This window comes from Diplotaxodon limnothrissa, linkage group LG7 (assembly GCF_057381915.1).
Source record: "Diplotaxodon limnothrissa isolate DT_005_m linkage group LG7, D_limnothrissa_male_GT1.1, whole genome shotgun sequence".
Classification (NCBI taxonomy): domain Eukaryota; kingdom Metazoa; phylum Chordata; class Actinopteri; order Cichliformes; family Cichlidae; genus Diplotaxodon; species Diplotaxodon limnothrissa.
Window position 1 is genome coordinate 32,732,146 of NC_140602.1, and position 18,988 is coordinate 32,751,133.

Consider the following 18,988-nt stretch of genomic DNA (forward strand, 5'->3'; position numbering starts at 1 on the left):
GAGAAAAATGTATTCTTCCTAGCTGGTTGGTGAGTAGTTCCTGGCCCTTGCCAGGCAGAATAAATCATAAAGAGGATATGTCACCAAAAACATCCTTGTGATCGGTATTAAATTGCTACAGTCACCTGTAGCAAACCAGAAACAGAACATGATCTTCAAAATAAAAGATGTGCCTTGCTACTGTCAGCACTCAGTCAACACATTTCAAAAGATCCAGTGTTTTACTTCCAGTGTTTTCAGTACTGCCTGTACAGTAGCTGCCAAATGTTTAAAGACAAGTTTGTTAGCAGCCAAACCAACTGCAGTCACCTAGCAAGGTCACCTAGCAATGACCTCTCCCTCCACCCTGCCTCACCAACCAGTTTGAGAATAAACAGTTTTCCTTCATGACATTTGGCCATGAAAACCTGGGCTTTCCAAGGTGGATGGGTGACTTAATAGTGTCTACATTCACCTTTTATGGTCTATGAGGTCAATTCCTGTGAAATATTTGGGAGGTTTCAATATTTAACATATACTCTGATGGGGCTTTATTTGTTGACGTTGTCCACCCACCTCACCTTTTGTGTCACCTCTAGATTTAGTGGTTTATATGATCTGGATAAACTGTCTGTTTGTTTACAGCCCTGTGTGATTTATTTCTAGTGATGTTACCACATTTCTAGTTATTAACTTGTTGAAAGCATTATAGAGTCCACAACATCTCATTTCTTCATTATTTATGGGAAACTTCCTGCTGTTTAGACTAATAAAGGTTTGTAAACAACTATTTATACTTCAAGGCCACCTGAGATGACCGAAATAAGGCTGCAAGGCTCAGTGCCGTGTAGTGTGACTCAACAAAATACACTGTTGACATATAAAGACTGATGGCATCACCAGAACTGTCCAATGACTTGTTTGCTGGGCTGCTCATGTGACCATGTACTTCCTACACATCTTACTGAACTCTCTATACATACTGAAGTTACAGACCAGGTATTGGTGCTGCTCTCGGGTCAGGTTTCAGTGAGGTCAGACAGCAGCAGGAGTCCGCTCCACCTGTAATGGGATCCTCAGATCATCCTGCTGCTGATGACAGAAAACTACAGAAGGGCAACACAAACTGATGACCAGACAAACAGGCTTTATCACGATTTCTACAATAAAAACTGATTTAATGTGAAGGAGTCTTCACTAAGTTATAACTGCTGTGTATGTACAGTATTTCTTGATTCAAATCAAATGTTTCTTTAATGAAGTTGTTTGCTAAGATTACTGCTGTTTTATTGTGTTAGTTTATCAAATAACAAAATGGCAGAACATGTGGGTGGTTACACGTGTATTTTTTCCCACTCATAAGTTTTTTTCCAGGTTTTGAAGAGATCATCAAAAGAGAAACAACACTCTGTGGTGTCATTTAATTAATACGACGTTAACTAATTTTATTAATTTCATCTTTGTATCAGTGTACTAAAAGTCCTTGTTACTAAAAATATCCTTTCAAGTCTGACCTGGCAACAAATGCAACAAATTCTTTAAACGTGTTTTACTCTATATTGTCAAAAGTATTCACTCACCTGTTCAAATTATTGAATTGAGATGTTCCAATCACTTCAGTACAGGTGTATAGAATTAAGCAGCTAGGTATGCAGACAAACATCTGTGTAAGAATGAGGCCATGTAATACCACAGAGTGGGGTGAGTCGATGCTGATAGGGATAGCACAGAGGTCACTACTTTCTGCAGTCAATCACTACAGATCCAAACCCCATGTGGCCTTCAGATTATCACAATAATGGTGTGTAGAGAGCTTCATGGAATGGGCTCTTTATGGCTTTTGTGCCAAATGTAAATGTTTGGTGGAGGGGGGGCAGAGACAGAGGTAGACAGAGCAGAGACCGCAAGCCATTCCAGGTCTTTACATTCAATATCAGTGTCAGACCTCAGATCACATCTGGAAAAATAATCCCAAATTCCCATAAACACTAAACCTTGTGGAGCCTTCGACCAACATCATATTAAAGCCTATGGATTGAAAATGAGATGTCACTTAAGTTCATATGTTTGTCAAGGCAGATGAGTGGATTGCCAGTGTAGTATATATATAAGCCAACCAATAAGAAAGTCTGAAGACATAGAAATACTTACCAGCAGCATACAGAGAACAGTAATGTTTCCACAAACTGTAAAGCAGAAAATAAATCTGTACACCTGTGACAGGGGATTTCTAAGAATCACCCTGCTGTTCTTCAGCTTGAGACACCTAAACAGGTCAGATACGTACACAAACATGACAGCTGTGTGCAAGTGTGAACCAATCCTGAGCCAAATTGTTTCTAAACCTTCTTCCTGCTGAAACAGGCACATTTGTTATAACGAGGGTCCAAACGGTACCTCTTCCACCTGACCTGTTTAGGCATATAATCCAGTCTTGTGTCTCAGTTTTCTGGGTCAACTGTTATTTCTGTGGCGCATTCAGAAGTGTAACCATTTCAATCATTTAATGATTGCACCTTTCATGCATATACAGAATGCAGGCCGAATCTGTCATGGTTCTGTATTGGAAAAACACTCACCCCATCAGTAACTGGTTGTGTTTGGACTAGAAAAGATTAACATGTTCAACAGACCAGTTCAATCAAGTCATCACTTAATGACATCATTTCAGTCACTTCAAAAAAGGTACAATGTCACTGTCCGTCTCACATACTGACAGTGACACCATCACAGTTTAGTCCCATTATCTCTCTTTTCTGTCTCTGTGATTTTACCAACTTGTGAAGTACATACCCAAGTTTTTAGCAGGTAATAAAAGGGGTTTTTAGAAATGTACTCTCTGCAAACAGCTACCTGTTTTTACCAATAACAAAAAAGATTAAAATATAATCTGTGACAGTGAACTGTTTGTTGGCGAGAGAGCAAGAAAATTAGCTGCAAGTGTTGATTGTGCTGCAGATATTTTTATCTAGTTTAACCATTTTCATGTTGGCACTGAGATATTATTATGAAATTACTAATTCTGACTATAATCTCATTAAATTATTATAACAGTCTTGAATGATAGAGTGTGTTACAGCAAAGTAGTCTCAAGAAATATATCAAGACAACCACTAACAAGAACAATCATAACTTTATTTATTGCTGTATCATCTTTATTGTAGTATAGGTACATGATTCAAAAACAACACAAAAACCCTCAAAACAAAGAACATAATACCCTCAACGTAATAATAGCAACAAATTTATATTTTCATGCCTATATATTTTTAATCAGGGGAAACAATAAATATGTCTGACAGCATTAAAACTCTAAACTTCTGTCATGTTGATCCTGTCCACTAGGTGTTCTCAGTGAGCCTATTTCTTTTATAAGCATGGCAGTCTATAAGTGACCTGCCTCAGCAGATGCTATTATCAGCTTATATATTTCCAAAACATGTATTTTGTAAACATCCAGATTTCCTGTCTCCTTGGCACTCAAGAGGTCTCACATGAGTAACTTATGCATCTGACCTATTATTTAAAGCAGGTTATTTTTAAAATAGCAACAGTGTCGCTCTTAATTTTAACTACAAAGCTTAACTTCTCAAATATCAATTGCGATTAAGAAAACAATCAGCAAAATGCATAAAGAAACAGTAAATAATTTCCCCCCTTGGTTTGAACCAAATGAGCTGAAATACAGATACAAGAGTGACTTAAGGGTCCAATTTTATGGTATGGCTTTTTCTGATTGTTCCAACTTGGACCAAAGTGTGAAAATTATGCATTTTAAAACTGACCATATATTTAGCACTGCCCTTCCAGCCAAGATAGAGGATTGTAATCAAAACAAACATTCTTTTATTTAATGTGCGCCAATATCAGTATTAAATGTAAATGTTATGTCCTATAACAACAATGAATGCAGGGAATTTAGTGAAGGAAATATGAAACTGTGATGCACAAACATTTAATGTCTGAAACCAGATTTGAAGTTCCTTTTAGCTACTAACGTACAAGTGAACATGATATTCATATTTATAGTAGTTTTTGTACCACTGTGCAGAAATTCATGAGACAAATTTTTTACTCCTTCAGTTGAAATACATTGTTTGACATAATATTCACTTTCATAAACACTACCAAGCACTTTCATGTAACTTTGTCCAGCCACTACAATTCTTTCCTCAACAATTCAAACTTCACGTACAACTTCACTTACTCTGTTTTTCCTCAATCATAAATATTAGTTTTGATTGTGCATACCAGAAATTAATTGGTTCAGCTCTTACAGTAGCCAGAATATGTTAGGGGAATGCTTTAGCACACTTTAACAAGACTTTTCGCCGTTGACTTAATTAAAAAAAATTTAAAAAAATAGACACATCCTTGCAAGTGCTAAAATTAACCTTTGTCTTTGTGTCCTAATGATTGGAAAAAGTGTGCTATGCCAATCAAACATTTTGTCCAGCCCTTTTAAGCTGCTTGTGAAAAAGACCCAGAGTCCCTTCCTCTCCTTGTGAAACTGACAATACTATAACTCATAATTTATTGTAAGTATTTTTGTTGTGAAGCTCTTTATACAAAAAGGGAAAAATGTGAACATTTCTTTCTAGAGGCCAATTTAAAAAATTCGTTTACCAAAGATTAGCTAGCCATTAGCTTGTTAGTAAAGGGTTTGCATATAATCTGAAAGACAGAGATTCACAAATCAGATGAACTACATAGTCATGTTCTACCTATTTTGCTTTTGGGCCATTGAGAGGTTTGTATGGTGGAACTAGGAACTTCCAGGAATCATTCCAACCTGACAGCAACTTGAAGGACATTTGCTTTTTCAAACTATCAGGCCTAACCAAGAATCTCCAAGATTCTTCCCACTCTTCAGGGATCTGTTCATTGGTTTTATCCTCAGGATTTAGCTTTTTTCCTGAGCTAACTTTCCTTGAACATGGTTGGGTTTTGCGCAAGAGGTGGCATCCTGCCCACTTCTTTTCTAATTGTTTGTCCTTGTCATTGTTGGAGTACAAATGCCTTCTTGTTTTGGCTGTTTTTGTTATGATGACCCTTGGGTCATTGGTTCCCTTTAGCTTTCTTTTCTCTTTGTTATGCACCTTGGCACTCTGCAGGAACTCATGGGAGTTTCTCCAAAGGCTGTAGTTTGGTGTATTGTTGTCACACATGTTTCTGATGTCATTTTGTATTTTCTTTTCTCTTGACCATTCGACTGTATACTGACAATGGTTAGAAGGGGACTCCCACCAGGATTTTTCCACTTGTGGCATTGGGTTGGCAAGTCTGAATGACTTTCCCCACTTGCATCCATGCTCACTTGCACTGGCATGTTGCTGTTGAATAGTGTTGCTTATGCTTTGCCTACTTATTTCTGAAGATTCAAAATGACTTGGCTGATGACTGAAAAGAGATGCAGCTTTCCATGAAGGGCTCCAATCTTTCTCATGGTATCTTTCCCTGAAAATCTGGCTGTCAAAAGACCAGCTCATTTTTGCTTTGATTCTCTGCATGGAAGTCTTCCCCTTTAGGGGTTCGATTTCCAATGATTCATTCACCCAGTTCTCTCTACGCATTGATTCAGTCCAGTGTGTGTGGTACATCGACCACTTCCAGGCTTCTCTCCACTGAGTTAAGGAGGGTTTATCATGATGCAACTGAGTCTCTGAGACCATCCAGGATGTTTCCCAGTCTGAAATTGCAGTGACATGTCTCCCTTGTGTCCATGAGTTGTCAGGATTGTGAGAAGTACAATTTCCTTGGTGGATTTGCACCTTTTCCTGTCCAGGTTCTGATCGATTCTGGTGTCTTGAGAACTTCCACGATTCCTTCAAGCTCCACTCCCCAGTTCCCTCACTACTAGGGAATTCTACAAGTACAATGTGGCTCTGGTACTTTGCTCGAGCTACACGGTTTTGAGCTGGGGTGGACCAACCCTGCTGCCACAGGTCAAGCACTTGGTACAAGGGCTGGCATGTAAACTTCCATGAGTCATTCCACTCTGCAGCAGCTGGCTTCATATAACCCCCCTTTTGTGAATCTTTGAAAGAGCTGGGTAGGTTTATCCTCAGTCTTCTTCTCTCCAACCTCATTCTATGCTTTATTGTCCTCCAAGAGTCCCTCAGTTCTGAGCAAGGCAAATTGTTTTCTAAATATTTCAGAAGAAATAACCTAGACTGGCTGAATTCGCTCTTTGGCTGATATATTATGTTGTGTTTCAGTTGCTCATACTGTAAATCTGCTTCTTCTGAAGTTGAAAAATACACCTTAGAGTTGTTGTCCAACAACTGAAACTCCAAAGCAGTTTCTGCCCTTGGTGGCAAAGTCTTAAGGACTTTCTCTATTTCCTCACATGGTTCTGAGTTGTTTTTGGTCACCTGCCATGACTTGCTCCACTCAGAGACTCCATTAAATTCTTTGCAATGCTGCAAGTATAGATGGTTGTCTTTATGCTCATGTGACATAGGCATGATTTTGTGGAAACAGGGCTCTTTCTGTTGGTTGTGGTCATTAAAGTCATCATCTTTTTTCAAAGTAGGATTTGAATTCTGAGACTTGTTAACAACCACCATAGCTACTTGCCATGAGTTTGCCCACTCTGAACTCTGAGATTTTTTGTGTTGAGGCACCTCCGATTTGTTGTAGCAATGGTGGTTTACAAGCCTCCAACATTCTTCCCACTCAGAGCTTATCTCTTGATTTTTGTCTTGCTTCCTAGCAACACACTCATTCAATATACCATCACCTGGAACACTGATTGGATCCTGCTGAATTGCTGATTTGGTTGATCTCCATGACTCACTCCATTCTGATGAGTGCAAGACTTCATCGTGGTGCTCAGTCTCAAGCAGCAATGTAAAAAATCCAGATTTGGGGATATTCTCTCCATTTGTATCTTCTTTGCTGCATGGATCAGATTTTTTCCAGGACATCTGCCAATCTTCAATGGGAAGATTCAAATTTAGCTGCTGTGAATCCATCTTCCTATTGTCAGGTTTTATCCAGACATTAAGGTTCTGTGGATTTATCACATTTGGCTCATTTGACCAAGGTTTCCCAGTTTCAGAGCAAGGTTGCTGGGTTGCAAACATCCAGCACTGGCCCCAGTCTATGGCACTCTCTGTTGGTGATCGCAAGGATTTGTTGTACTTCCATGATTTCCCCCACACCAAAGTGGAAGGTTGAGTTTGAGTTATGAACATGAGTAATTGCATCCCATTTATTTTTTTGTCCTGACCTCTTTTGTCTTTAAGGTTGGGAACTGCAGTAGAGAGGCCTTTGCTGTGGCTTCTTGGTCTGCTGAGTGGACCTGAGCATGTGACCTGAGGAAGAATACGAGGAAGCTGGGGCTGTTTGCTCTTCCAGATATTGTTGTCTATCTGAGCCTCAGGTGACTTGATTTTCCTTTGCACCCCTTTGTATCCTACCACTTTAGAAACCATACGATTTGCCCAGTCCTGGTTAATTCTGTAGAAACACACATAGTAGAAAAAATGCATAACCTATAACAATCATCACACTTTAATGTAAACAATAAGCCCATGATGATTATGTTGTTCTTGCACTTGCATTTTTACAGCCTAAAGTGATTATCATGTGATACAACTAACGTTATTCATAAAGTACATATTTCAACTTTCAGGTAAAAGTCTAAATCAGTAAAAGAAAGCTGATTTTGAAATTAGAATAAAGAGCACTTCATGTTTGTGATTTTTACAGTATTAAAATTAGGACTTTTCTGACAAATTGTTTTGATCAAGCACTAATTTGTTCAGGACAGAATGTTATTAGCCTCACTCAACTTTTTCCAACTACATAAACATGGCCATAAATGCAGGAATAATTGACCTTTTTTTTTTTTTTTTACAGAAGACTGAAGGCTGGAACTTCATGTAATGCTCATGTTGACAACCAGATAATTTTAACCACCTTTAATTGGAGATTAAGTATCAGAATTTCAGAACATGGACCCAGCTAGTGAAATCCAGTTTAAAAACTTCTGCAGTGGTTTTTACAAAAACACATTATGAATTAGTTCGCGAAAATTTATTTCATGTTTATGTTCTTTTACATTGTCCTGCTTATGGAGTCTTACTGTAATATACAAAGCCTGTCTTTATTTGGAAACTTATTGGAAAATCTTACATAATCAGGAGACAAGAAACTAAAATTAACACACAGGATTATCTTAGGGTCCTGAAGATTTTTGTCTATATTTCCATCTATATCATTTTACCTACACTGATTCTATGATATCATCATGCTGCCTAGCAGGCAGGAGGACCATGACTTTACAGATGACCTTGCACGTTGTGGGAATGAACAAAAGTATTTTACCAGTACAATATAATCTGCAGTATAATCATTGCTTTAACAATGTAACCGATAGTTTTAAGATGGCCTTAAGAGGCTTATGCATACTGTTATCATATTAACCTTGTATTCCAGATGCAGTTATAACTATTTTATACATATTGCATATCTGTGCTTATTTTGAGTTGATGTTCGGTTCATTAAGAGTCTTAAGCTTCACTGGCGTGATGGTCCAGGTGATACATGCTGAGGGAAACTAGAACATAGAAGGAATTGCAATACAGGCTTACAAAACACTTATATCAGGTTATTTTTAATTATCGTTTATAAGTTCATATTCTTGTATTAAGCTTTTAGTAGAGGTTCTTGATTAAAACATTTATTCAGTAGATGACATATACATAATTTCAGTTCGGTTATTACATACAGTGGGGCAAAAAAGTATTTAGTCAGCCACCGATTGTGCAAGTTCCCCCACTTAAAATGATGACAGAGGTCAGTAATTTGCACCAGAGGTACACTTCAACTGTGAGAGGCAGAATGTGAAAAAAAATCCCATGAATCCACATGGTAGGATTTGTAAAGAATTTATTCGTAAATCAGGGTGGAAAATAAGTATTTGGTCAATAACAAAAATACAACTCAATACTTTGTAACATAACCTTTGTTGGCAATAACAGAGGTCAAACGTTTACTATAGGTCTTTACCAGGTTTGCACACACAGTAGCTGGTATTTTGGTCCATTCCTCCATGCAGATCTTCTCGAGAGCACTGATGTTTTGGGGCTGTCGCCGAGCAACACAGACTTTCAACTCCCGCCACAGATTTCCTATGGGGTTGAGGTCTGGAGACTGGCTAGGCCACTCCAGGACTTTCAAATGCTTCTTACGGAGCCACTCCTTTGTTGCCCGGGCGGTGTGTTTTGGATCATTGTCATGTTGGAAGACCCAGCCTCGTTTCATCTTCAAGGTTCTCACTGATGGAAGGAGGTTTTGGCTCAAAATCTCACGATACATGGCCCCATTCATTCTGTCCTTAACACGGATCAGTCGTCCTGTCCCCTTGGCAGAAAAACAGCCCCATAGCATGATGTTTCCACCCCCATGCTTCACAGTAGGTATGGTGTTCTTGGGATGCAACTCAGTATTCTTCTTCCTCCAAACACGACGAGTTGAGTTTATACCAAAAAGTTCTACTTTGGTTTCATCTGACCACATGACATTCTCCCAATCCTCTGCTGTATCATCCATGTGCTCTCTGGCAAACTTCAGACGGGCCTGGACATGCACTGGCTTCAGCAGCGGAACACGTCTGGCACTGCGGGATTTGATTCCCTGCCGTTGTAGTGTGTTACTGATGGTGACCTTTGTTACTTTGGTCCCAGCTCTCTGCAGGTCATTCACCAGGTCCCCCCGTGTGGTTCTGGGATCTTTGCTCACCGTTCTCATGATCATTTTGACCCCACGGGATGAGATCTTGCGTGGAGCCCCAGATCGTGGGAGATTATCAGTGGTCTTGTATGTCTTCCATTTTCTGATGATTGCTCCCACAGTTGATTTTTTCACACCAAGCTGCTTGCCTATTGTAGATTCACTCTTCCCAGTCTGGTGCAGGTCTACAATACTTTTCCTGGTGTCCTTCGAAAGCTCTTTGGTCTTGGCCATGGCGGAGTTTGGAGTCTGACTGTTTGAGGCTGTGGACAGGTGTCTTTTATACAAATGATGAGTTCAAACAGGTGCCATTCATACAGGTAACGAGTGGGGGACAGAAAAGCTTCTTACAGAAGACGTTACAGGTCTGTGAGAGCCAGAGATTTTCCTTGTTTGAGGTGACCAAATACTTATTTTCCACCCTAATTTACGAATAAATTCTTTACAAATCCTACCATGTGAATTCATGGATTTTTTTTTCACATTCTGTCTCTCACAGTTGAAGTGTACCTCTGGTGCAAATTACTGACCTCTGTCATCATTTTAAGTGGGGGAACTTGCACAATCGGTGGCTGACTAAATACTTTTTTGCCCCACTGTATATGAGAGTGGCTTCTGTCTCTCTGTCTGGTGAGAGGTCAGGAGCTAGTCGACGAGGTGAAATAGGGTGCAATTGTGGTTAGCACACACACACACACACACACACACACACACACACACACACACACACACACACACACACACACACACACTCAGAGAGAATCATTTATAGGTGAAAGTTTAATCATGTTTTGCTCGGGGTTGCAAAAAGAGCAGTTTGTCGCAGAACTGCTGCTGATGTGTCAAGATGATAAACGAGCATCCGGCAGTGACAGGAAGTACCTGCCGTGAAGACGAAGACAATGTTCTTTTTAAACTGTGTTAAAAGTTATTGTGGTTTTGATCTGACCTATGTATGAAATGGATCTAACATTGAGGGGGCGTCATTAAATTTAAGCCATGATGGTATAAAATATATGCTTATGCTTTGATTTGTCAAAGATCATCAATTGCTGTCTGCGTACGCAGTGATCTTCCCACGCGTGCATTAAATCATTGTTTGACTTCACCCGGCCGGATCAGTGTGGTTATTCTTCGATCACCTCTTGTACCCATCCTCAATATTGAACCCTTAACAACGTCTTAAAGTTGATGGGTTCCGAGAGATTTTACTGTGCTTGCACCTTAAAATCATCCATTAGAACAATAAAGTCCTGGAGATCTACAGCAAACAAGAGGAGCTATTGGGTTGATGGACAGGCAATGGAAAATACGAATGAATTCACTTTATATGAAGAGAAAAATAAGCATTTCAAGAGATACTGTCATGGTCCTGAGTCTGAGGACTCGGTGTATTGTGTTTCTTTATATTATTCTTTGTTCTCGTTTATTCTGTTTTGTCTTTTGTTTAGGTTTGCTATGTGTTAGTGTTTTTGTTTCATGCCTGCCCGTGTTCTCTCTGTCTGTCCATGGTGTTATTGTGTCTGCTCATGAGTCTGCCTGTCAAGTTCAGTGTCCTGTCTGGTTCTCTGTGTCTGTTAGTTTCCTGTTTTATTCTGAAAGTTCATGTCTCATGTCAGTGTGTTCAGTTTTACCTCTCCCCTGTCTCGTTAGCCTAATTGCTCCCAGCTGTGTCTCCCTCCTGTGGCCTATTCCCTGATTACTCCCTGTGTATTTAAGCCCTGTGTTTTCCTGTGCTCTCTGTCGTGTCGTCTGTTTAACTCCATGTCCGTTTGCATAATTCTGTGTAACCCGGTGTTCAGGCTGCGTCTCTCCGCCAGCTTTCTTTGTGCATTTTGTTCCTCCTCCTGTGCATGTTTGGTTTAAGTTGAGTTCTTTAGTTTTCCCCAGTTTAGGTTTGTTTTCTCCTCGCTCTGCTCCTCCTGTTTTTGTCACCTTATCACCTCTGTAAATAAACATTCACTCGCACCCCAGCCAGTGCCTGCATTTTGGATCCTTTTCTCAATTCACCACACGACTGTTGCGCAGCCGTGACAGATACAGAGAAGGGCACAGCCAGCATCAAGAAAGCTCAGCAAGACTTCACAATCCTGGGACCTGTCTGGAGATCAAGAGCGACATTAAAACCAAGCTCCTGATATTCAACTCTAATCTGAACCTGTCAGTGCAACCAGTCAAATGTCACTCGAAAAATTGTTTAATTGCAATTCATAAGAAAAAGTGAAAAAGAGAATGCCCCAACATGACATGAAACTGCTGAAGCCCTATGCTTCTCAAAGAGTGTTGAAATTACAGTCACAACTTGGCTTTTGAATTTAAGGTATTAGTTTTATAAGAATATTAGATCTAACTACTAGAGATGGACCAATCCGATATTACGTATCGGTATCAGTCCGACACTGACGTAAATTACTGGATTGGATATCGGAGGGAAATAAAAAATGAAATCCGATCCATTAAATATCATAAAAGCACCTCACAAAACTTGCAACATGGCGTAACTCAGCTAATAACTGTAGCACGTTGTAGCAGTATGCATCACGTGCTGTGTGTATTTGTAGCCTTGAAGTTATCCCAGAGAGAAGTAAAGCAAGTGTGTAAGTTCATCTCTGAATGTTTGTAAAGCATTCCCACATTAAGCTTAACAACCGATATATGGAGCGACTGCCTCTTCGCTCTCCCTCCCTCTCCTGCTGCTACTTCAATCATGAAACTGATCAATGATCATAGCTGGACTGGTGATTTTTTGTTTTTATGGGCCGATGTTTTTGCTTTGTTTTTTTCCGTAACGGTATAAACACTGAAAGGTGGTGGATTGGCCAGATGCTGGGAGATGTGTAAAAATAACTCAGTTGTTTGGTGGTGGCTATTGCGAGCTTCCACAGATTCAGTAACATTAGCAAGTGGTGGAGGCCAGCAGGTGGATGACGGAAAGGCAGGAGGAGCAGAGACCCGAGGCGGTGAACTGAACTTCAGGTAAGAAGTTATGACCTGCAGTCTATCTGGGTCAGATGTAAATCAAGTTTAGGTGGAGTTTATTTTCGTTATGCTGACTTTTTACAGTCAGTTACAATAACTCGTACTGCGTACTAGCTAGCATGACGGAGTTTATATCAGGGGCGATTTTAGCACATTTTCAAAATGAATCAACGTGTTTTCCGACGATGTTTGCTACCCTACAATCCGTCCTGCTCTGTAGTAAATTCAGCGACATTTCACCGTCCTGTTGCTAACATTGAAATGTATGCAGACTATTTAAAATCTAAAACTTTAAATTCTCCGTAGCCTGCTGTTGTTACCACTGTCCTGTTTGAAATGGATACTAGCTAACTAACTGAATGCCCATCAACCTTATAACTCCTGGTGTGTGCGTGTGTGTACAGAGACAGCCAGGTTCATAATGGATATGAGGAAGTTTTTTCAAAAAAAGGAGCCACATTCAGGTAAAAGTGTAAAATCAAATGATCCATCAATCAAGAATAATGTTGGATCAGTGTTTCAATATTTATGTCTTTTATTAGATGTTCATGTGGTTATTTGCCTTATGGTTGAAAGTACACCGAGAGAGGACTTTTTGTTAGTGATCTTAATAGTATTTTTTCATCTAAGCTAATACAATCTATTTGTGTATGATTGTCAGTCCAAAGAGGGAGAGAGGAAAGAGGGAACGTGAGGAGAAAGTACAACGTCAGGAAGAACCAGGTAAGAAAACAGACAGGGAACAGTGACAGGCACAACAGAAACTGTTAAACTGACAAAGAGAAAAAACCAAAAAACCTGATTTTACTCAAACAATCTGGAAGTTGTGTCCTCCCTATATTAAAGCTGCTGTACAGAATCTGCAAAACAAACTGGGTTGAAACATTTTTGACCCTCTTTAAAAACATTCCAACATAACATTATCATTGATTGGGGAGATTAAAATTAATGATATATTTTTATGTGGTTCAGCCACAACTCTACTAAAACCTCAGCCAGTAATAGGTAGGCCAACTTTTGGACCGTCCAGTTGTCTGTATGACTGCTGCAGTACATACATCACATTTGCACACTATCAGAAAAAGCCAAACAGCTCTGGTGGAGTGAGGAGCTGTAAAGAGAAGCAGAGTGCTCTGTTTATATTCTAAAAAATTTTAAGCTTGTTTCAAAGATTCTGTACAGCAGCTTTAAATGTTTTCCAAAAGCACACATACACTTATTAGTGTTTCTCAAACTTCTTACAGTGTGTACCACCTGATAAAATGTCAAGCTCTCCCAAGTACCACTATGAAAGAATGAAACTCATAAATCTTACAACACAAAATTAGTATTATTAAATTAGTAAAATTAGTGTCTGCAGTAAAGATTTTTTCATACATTTTATACATTCTACCACAGGCAAAGTTGCCTCCATTTTTATAGTTTTTTATTAATATTTTGTAATAATTTATTTGTAATAATTTATTCTGTTTTGGGAGTGTTTTTTATGTATCTGTATTATATTATACATACACATTAAAAGTAAATCTCTGTCCAAAAAATGCACTCAGTTTACTTTTTACTCACTATGAGCATCATTCATTATTCTCCCGCAGTAATTAAGGTTAGGATATGTATTTTTTTTATTCCAATCCATTCTTCTTTTGCAGCATTTAAATAACCTTTATGAGATTTGATGATTTTGTTACAGACTTCTCAAAAAGTGTTTTGCTTTTCTTTCACAAATGTGGGAATTAAATTGTGTTAAAATGTACAAAACAGTGATGTCATGTTTTGTGACGAGGACCCAGGCACAGAGAGACTTGATGAATTTAAGAATCTTATGATTTAATAAAGAAATTTGCAGACTTGCACAGAGATGGTACAATTATGATGACTGATAACGGAGATGAAGACAACAGACAATGAGGACAGGGAGGAACAGGGGTTTAAATGCACCAAAGTGACAGTCAGAGAGAACTCAGGACAACATTTAAGGATGCAGGGACTGACAGAGACAGGTTTATCTTGCCTGGCTGGGCAGCTCTCTGGGTGCTCAGCACCCCCAAAGCTCTGATTCTAGAATCGCCCCTGGTTTATATACTACTGGGTGGGTGCTATGATGTTACTGATGTTGAACTTGTTTTATCTTATTTTATTTGTGAGGTTAGTTATTAGAGTTTCCAACCATCCTGTAAAAAACGGAATCATCTCATATTCAGAGAAAATATTATGCGTTTCTTATTGAGGTGAAAAGGAACAGTTTGTCTCGGACTTCAGCTACAATGAAAAAGACACAAAGCTGGAGTTATTCTTTTTTTTTTTCTTTTTTTTTTTTACAGTTTTTTCTGATTGCCCAAGCACATTTTTTGTAACTATTGGCTAATTTTGCAAAACTCTTCACACAAATAAGAGAACCAGAAGCTGGAGTTATTCTGTGTCTTTGCTGCACAGCTGCCTCTTCTTCTCTCATTCTCTCCCCCCTCCCTCTCCTGTTTCTTACTTCAATCATGAAACTGATCAATGATCAGCTGATCGGCTTTTCTCTCTTGTTTGTTTATCGCTCACTTTGCGCCAGAAAGAAGAAACCAGCGGATGTCGCACTAAACAACAGCAGCACGTTTAAGCTTGATCAGCTGTTGTTAGAATTTATTTAATATTAATTTCTAGTATCAGCTGATGTTTGCTGGAGCCACAGCTGTAAACCTGCTGGTCATGATATCGGTTTGGTTATCTGGTGAGAGGGAAACATGAAGATGAAACCAGGAGATGTCCTTACTGAATCATCAGAGCTGAACAGGTGATGGAGAAACAGGTTTACCTTTTAGGTCACATGAATGAGTGGAAGGGAAGCTATGAACTGTTTCTGAGAGACAAATAACACCAGGATCCTTTTCTAAGTAGCTGACAGCTGGTAACTGTGCAGGGGCGGGTCTAGCAAAGTTTTGCCAGGGGGCCAGGTAGGGCATTAACAGGGAAAGGGGGGCACAAAGACATACTTTTCTTTCTTATTCTCATTTAAGATGTCTCGCTTTTAATAAATAATTATCTGAATCTTACAACAAACGTTTTCATCTGATGTAAAATGTATAGAAATCCATTATTGTACATAGTACTTTTTTAGGGTCCCATCATAATTTCTTCAGAAGTAACTAAGTACTGTATATGATGCCAGTATTTTCCCACATTTTCAAGTCAATTAAGTTTTATTCTTTCTCACCTGTCTTTCTGTCTCCTTTCACTTTTTAAAGGTTGCCATGTTAGAAAAAATATTTTGCCCTGCCATGCTGTTTATTGATGTGGCAAATGAATGGTTTATGAAAATATATTTAAATCTGTCATCAATAATCAGTAATGATCATGTCTCACCTCTAGTCTCCTGTGTCTTAATTTCAGGTTTACACCATGTGTTGTAGATAGTACAGGAGGTTAACTCGACCAAGCAGTCGACTTTCGGGTACTGTTTAGAATACCAGAACAGGGAGGATGGTGTAGGTTTAAGTTTATTAGATTGATACATATATACCAACAAGACAGTGTACATCACTGTGACAACAGTGTTCGTTTTCATTCAAAGGCTTTATGGCTTTTCCTATAATACCTGGTGGGCCGGTCTCTAGTTAAAATGCCCGGGCCGATTTTTTGTCCCAGTCCAGCCCTGTCAATGATCAGCTGATCGGCTTTTCTGTCGCGAGTCCGTCTCTCTTGTTTGTTTATCGCCCACTTCGCGCCAGAAAGAGGAAACCAGTGGCTGAACAACAGCAGCACGTTTAAGCTTAAGCTGTTGTTAGAATTTATTTATTATTACTTTCTACACCAGGATCCCTGTGCAGGGGCGGATCTAGCAAAGTTTAGCCAGGGGGGTCGATAGGGCATTAACAGGGAAAAGGGGGCACAAAGACATATTTGTCTTTCTTATTCTCATTTCAAATGTCTAGCTTTTAATAAATAATTATCTGAATCTTACACCCAAAGTTTTAATCTGATGTAAAATGTATAGAAGTCCATTATAGTAACTATTAAGTCTAATATACCCTAGTAAGCTATAGTACTTTTTCCTTTGGGAAGATACCATCTGTGCAGTCTGCAATTCTGTTGAAGAAAGATGTTGAATCTATTTAATTATTCTTGAAAAATAATTGATTTCGGTGCATTTTTTTTCCCCACACTGCATCAAATTAAAGTTGATTACGTCAATTAAGCATCATGAGGTGGGGGGTGGTTCCCTATTTTTTATTTTTTTGCTGGGAGTTTGCAACCCTATTAGTTAGGTTGCTTACTCTTTAAAATACCAGAATAGGGAGGATGGAGTAGGTTTAAGTTTATTACATTGATCAGTGTTGCTGAACTATGAAATATTTTGGGTGCAGGGTAGTTTTTGCATACAGGTATGACAGAATAGGTTTAGTGTTTTGTTTTGTTTTTTAACTTGAGTATGAACTTATACAAAAAGCAGCAAGATATTAAAAACAGTTTTGTTGATTAAAAAATTCATATCTGTATCGGCCGATATCCAAATTTATGATATCGCTATCGAACATAAAAAAGTGGAATCGTGCCGTCTCTACTAACTACTGCTAAACACTGAATTCAAATGCACTTTAATGAATATAGCGAGAGAGGGAAATTCCTAGACAGAAATAGAACAGAATCTGATTTTCCTGGTTCAGGAAATTAAGAAACCTCTGTATTTGTTTGTGGTTTAAAGTGTCTTAATTTTTATGTTTAATGTACGTACGGTAACTTCACTCTGACCTTCTCTCTTTCAGTTTTGAGGGCCAACTGTGATTCGTGTCACTTTTTTCAGGTATTCATTACATGTCCCAATAAATCAGTTCAGCTGCCTGAGCTACCTAAAGTGTCATGACATCCAAGGCATTCTAGCGCATGTACCTCCTCTCTTAGCTCTGATATCAGGGTTAACTGTTGACCTTTTAGTCTCATGATGGATCAAATTCTACTTGTAGGACACCATAATTTCTACCTTTTTATTATTTTTATTATTATCATCCCTGATATTTTATGTTCCTTTTATGAAAGCAAATTTTAGGCATAAGAAACACTTTTAATTTCAATAATTTGTCAGTCTTTCAACATTATCATCTATTAAACTTTTCTTCTCTCCCCATTACTTTCACCAGAACTCTGGATTTTCTTGGGTATTAGAGATGAAGAGAATCTAGGTGTCACTGAAAGAAAGTGCTAGTGCAAAAACATGTACACTGTGGCAGCAAAGCTCATATTTAGAGCAATAAAAAATGTTAGAAGTTAGTAAAAATCTAGTTTAAACTATTTTAAGACATTTTAAGACTTGGGCTCATTTTACTGAATTGGACATAAGCCAAATGAAAAAATGGAAGTGCAAATAAGTGCAACAAAAAGTCATATAGAAACCAACTTACCTCTGTAAGACTTACACATCAAAATGACTTGTTCTGCTTTATCAGAAGTAACTAATATTCTGAGAGATTAAGACAGTAAGTTCTGTAACACTCTTATACTTTAGGGCTGTTAGAAGGTAGAGTTTACTGTGCTCTAGACTCAAATAACTAACAAAAATGGTCTTAGTAAAACCTTTATAAATAAAATAAATAAACAAACAAAACACGTATACACATGCATTCCCTTACGAGGGCAGAGCGCTCTTCAGTATCCGTTCCTCCTCCAGCTTTATCTTCAGTTCATACTCTCGCATTCTGATCTCCCAGACGTTCTTCATGATGGAGGCGCCGCAGCCAACCACCTCTGGGTTCCTCTCACTGGACATCTTTAAGCTGTTTCAAACTCCCTGCACACAGAGAGACACAAACCATTTGAAAAAGTATTAGATTTGTATTTTGACTCAGTTTTGAATGCCATTAATATCTCTTACATCCTGCAGAGATCAAGGAGCTGTACCTTGAGTGGTGATAATCTGAGTGACCAGGGTGGTGACACTGCCAACAGCTCTGCTGCTATATATACTGTCAGTCTGGGAGTCATTAACCTGCTGTTAGACATTTAGATAGGCACAGCCCTATCTAAAAATATAACAGCCTCTAACACACATACGCCTGCAATATTACTGTTGTAGTAGCACCTACTGTACTGCAGTGGAATTAGGCAAGGTATCTTAAGTAGGGCTGGGCAAAGGCTCTTTTTAACCTTGCTGATTATTTTTTGTGATTTGTGTATTTTGTTGTGCTAATATACTTGTCTATTTATTAGAAAATTCCCCTTGAGATAAATAATAATAACCTTGTAAAGCAGAAAGGCTGAAGGTGGTGCCTCTTTACTTTCTGTTGTGTTGAATAAGAACTGAGAGTTGGAC

General features: G+C 38.7%; 1 protein-coding gene across 1 annotated transcript; it reads right to left on the reverse strand.

Moving 5' to 3' along the window:
• Positions 1-3,127: 3,127 nt before the first annotated feature.
• LOC146628596 (uncharacterized) lies at positions 3,128-18,635 on the reverse strand. The gene is made up of 3 exons (XM_085359612.1): positions 18,577-18,635; positions 18,309-18,466; positions 3,128-7,443 (listed from the first exon to the last, which is right to left on the reverse strand). Exons 2-3 carry the CDS (start codon positions 18,443-18,445, stop codon positions 4,704-4,706), a joined length of 2,877 nt encoding a protein of 958 aa, XP_085215738.1. The 5' UTR covers positions 18,446-18,466; positions 18,577-18,635; the 3' UTR covers positions 3,128-4,703.
• Positions 18,636-18,988: the final 353 nt, after the last annotated feature.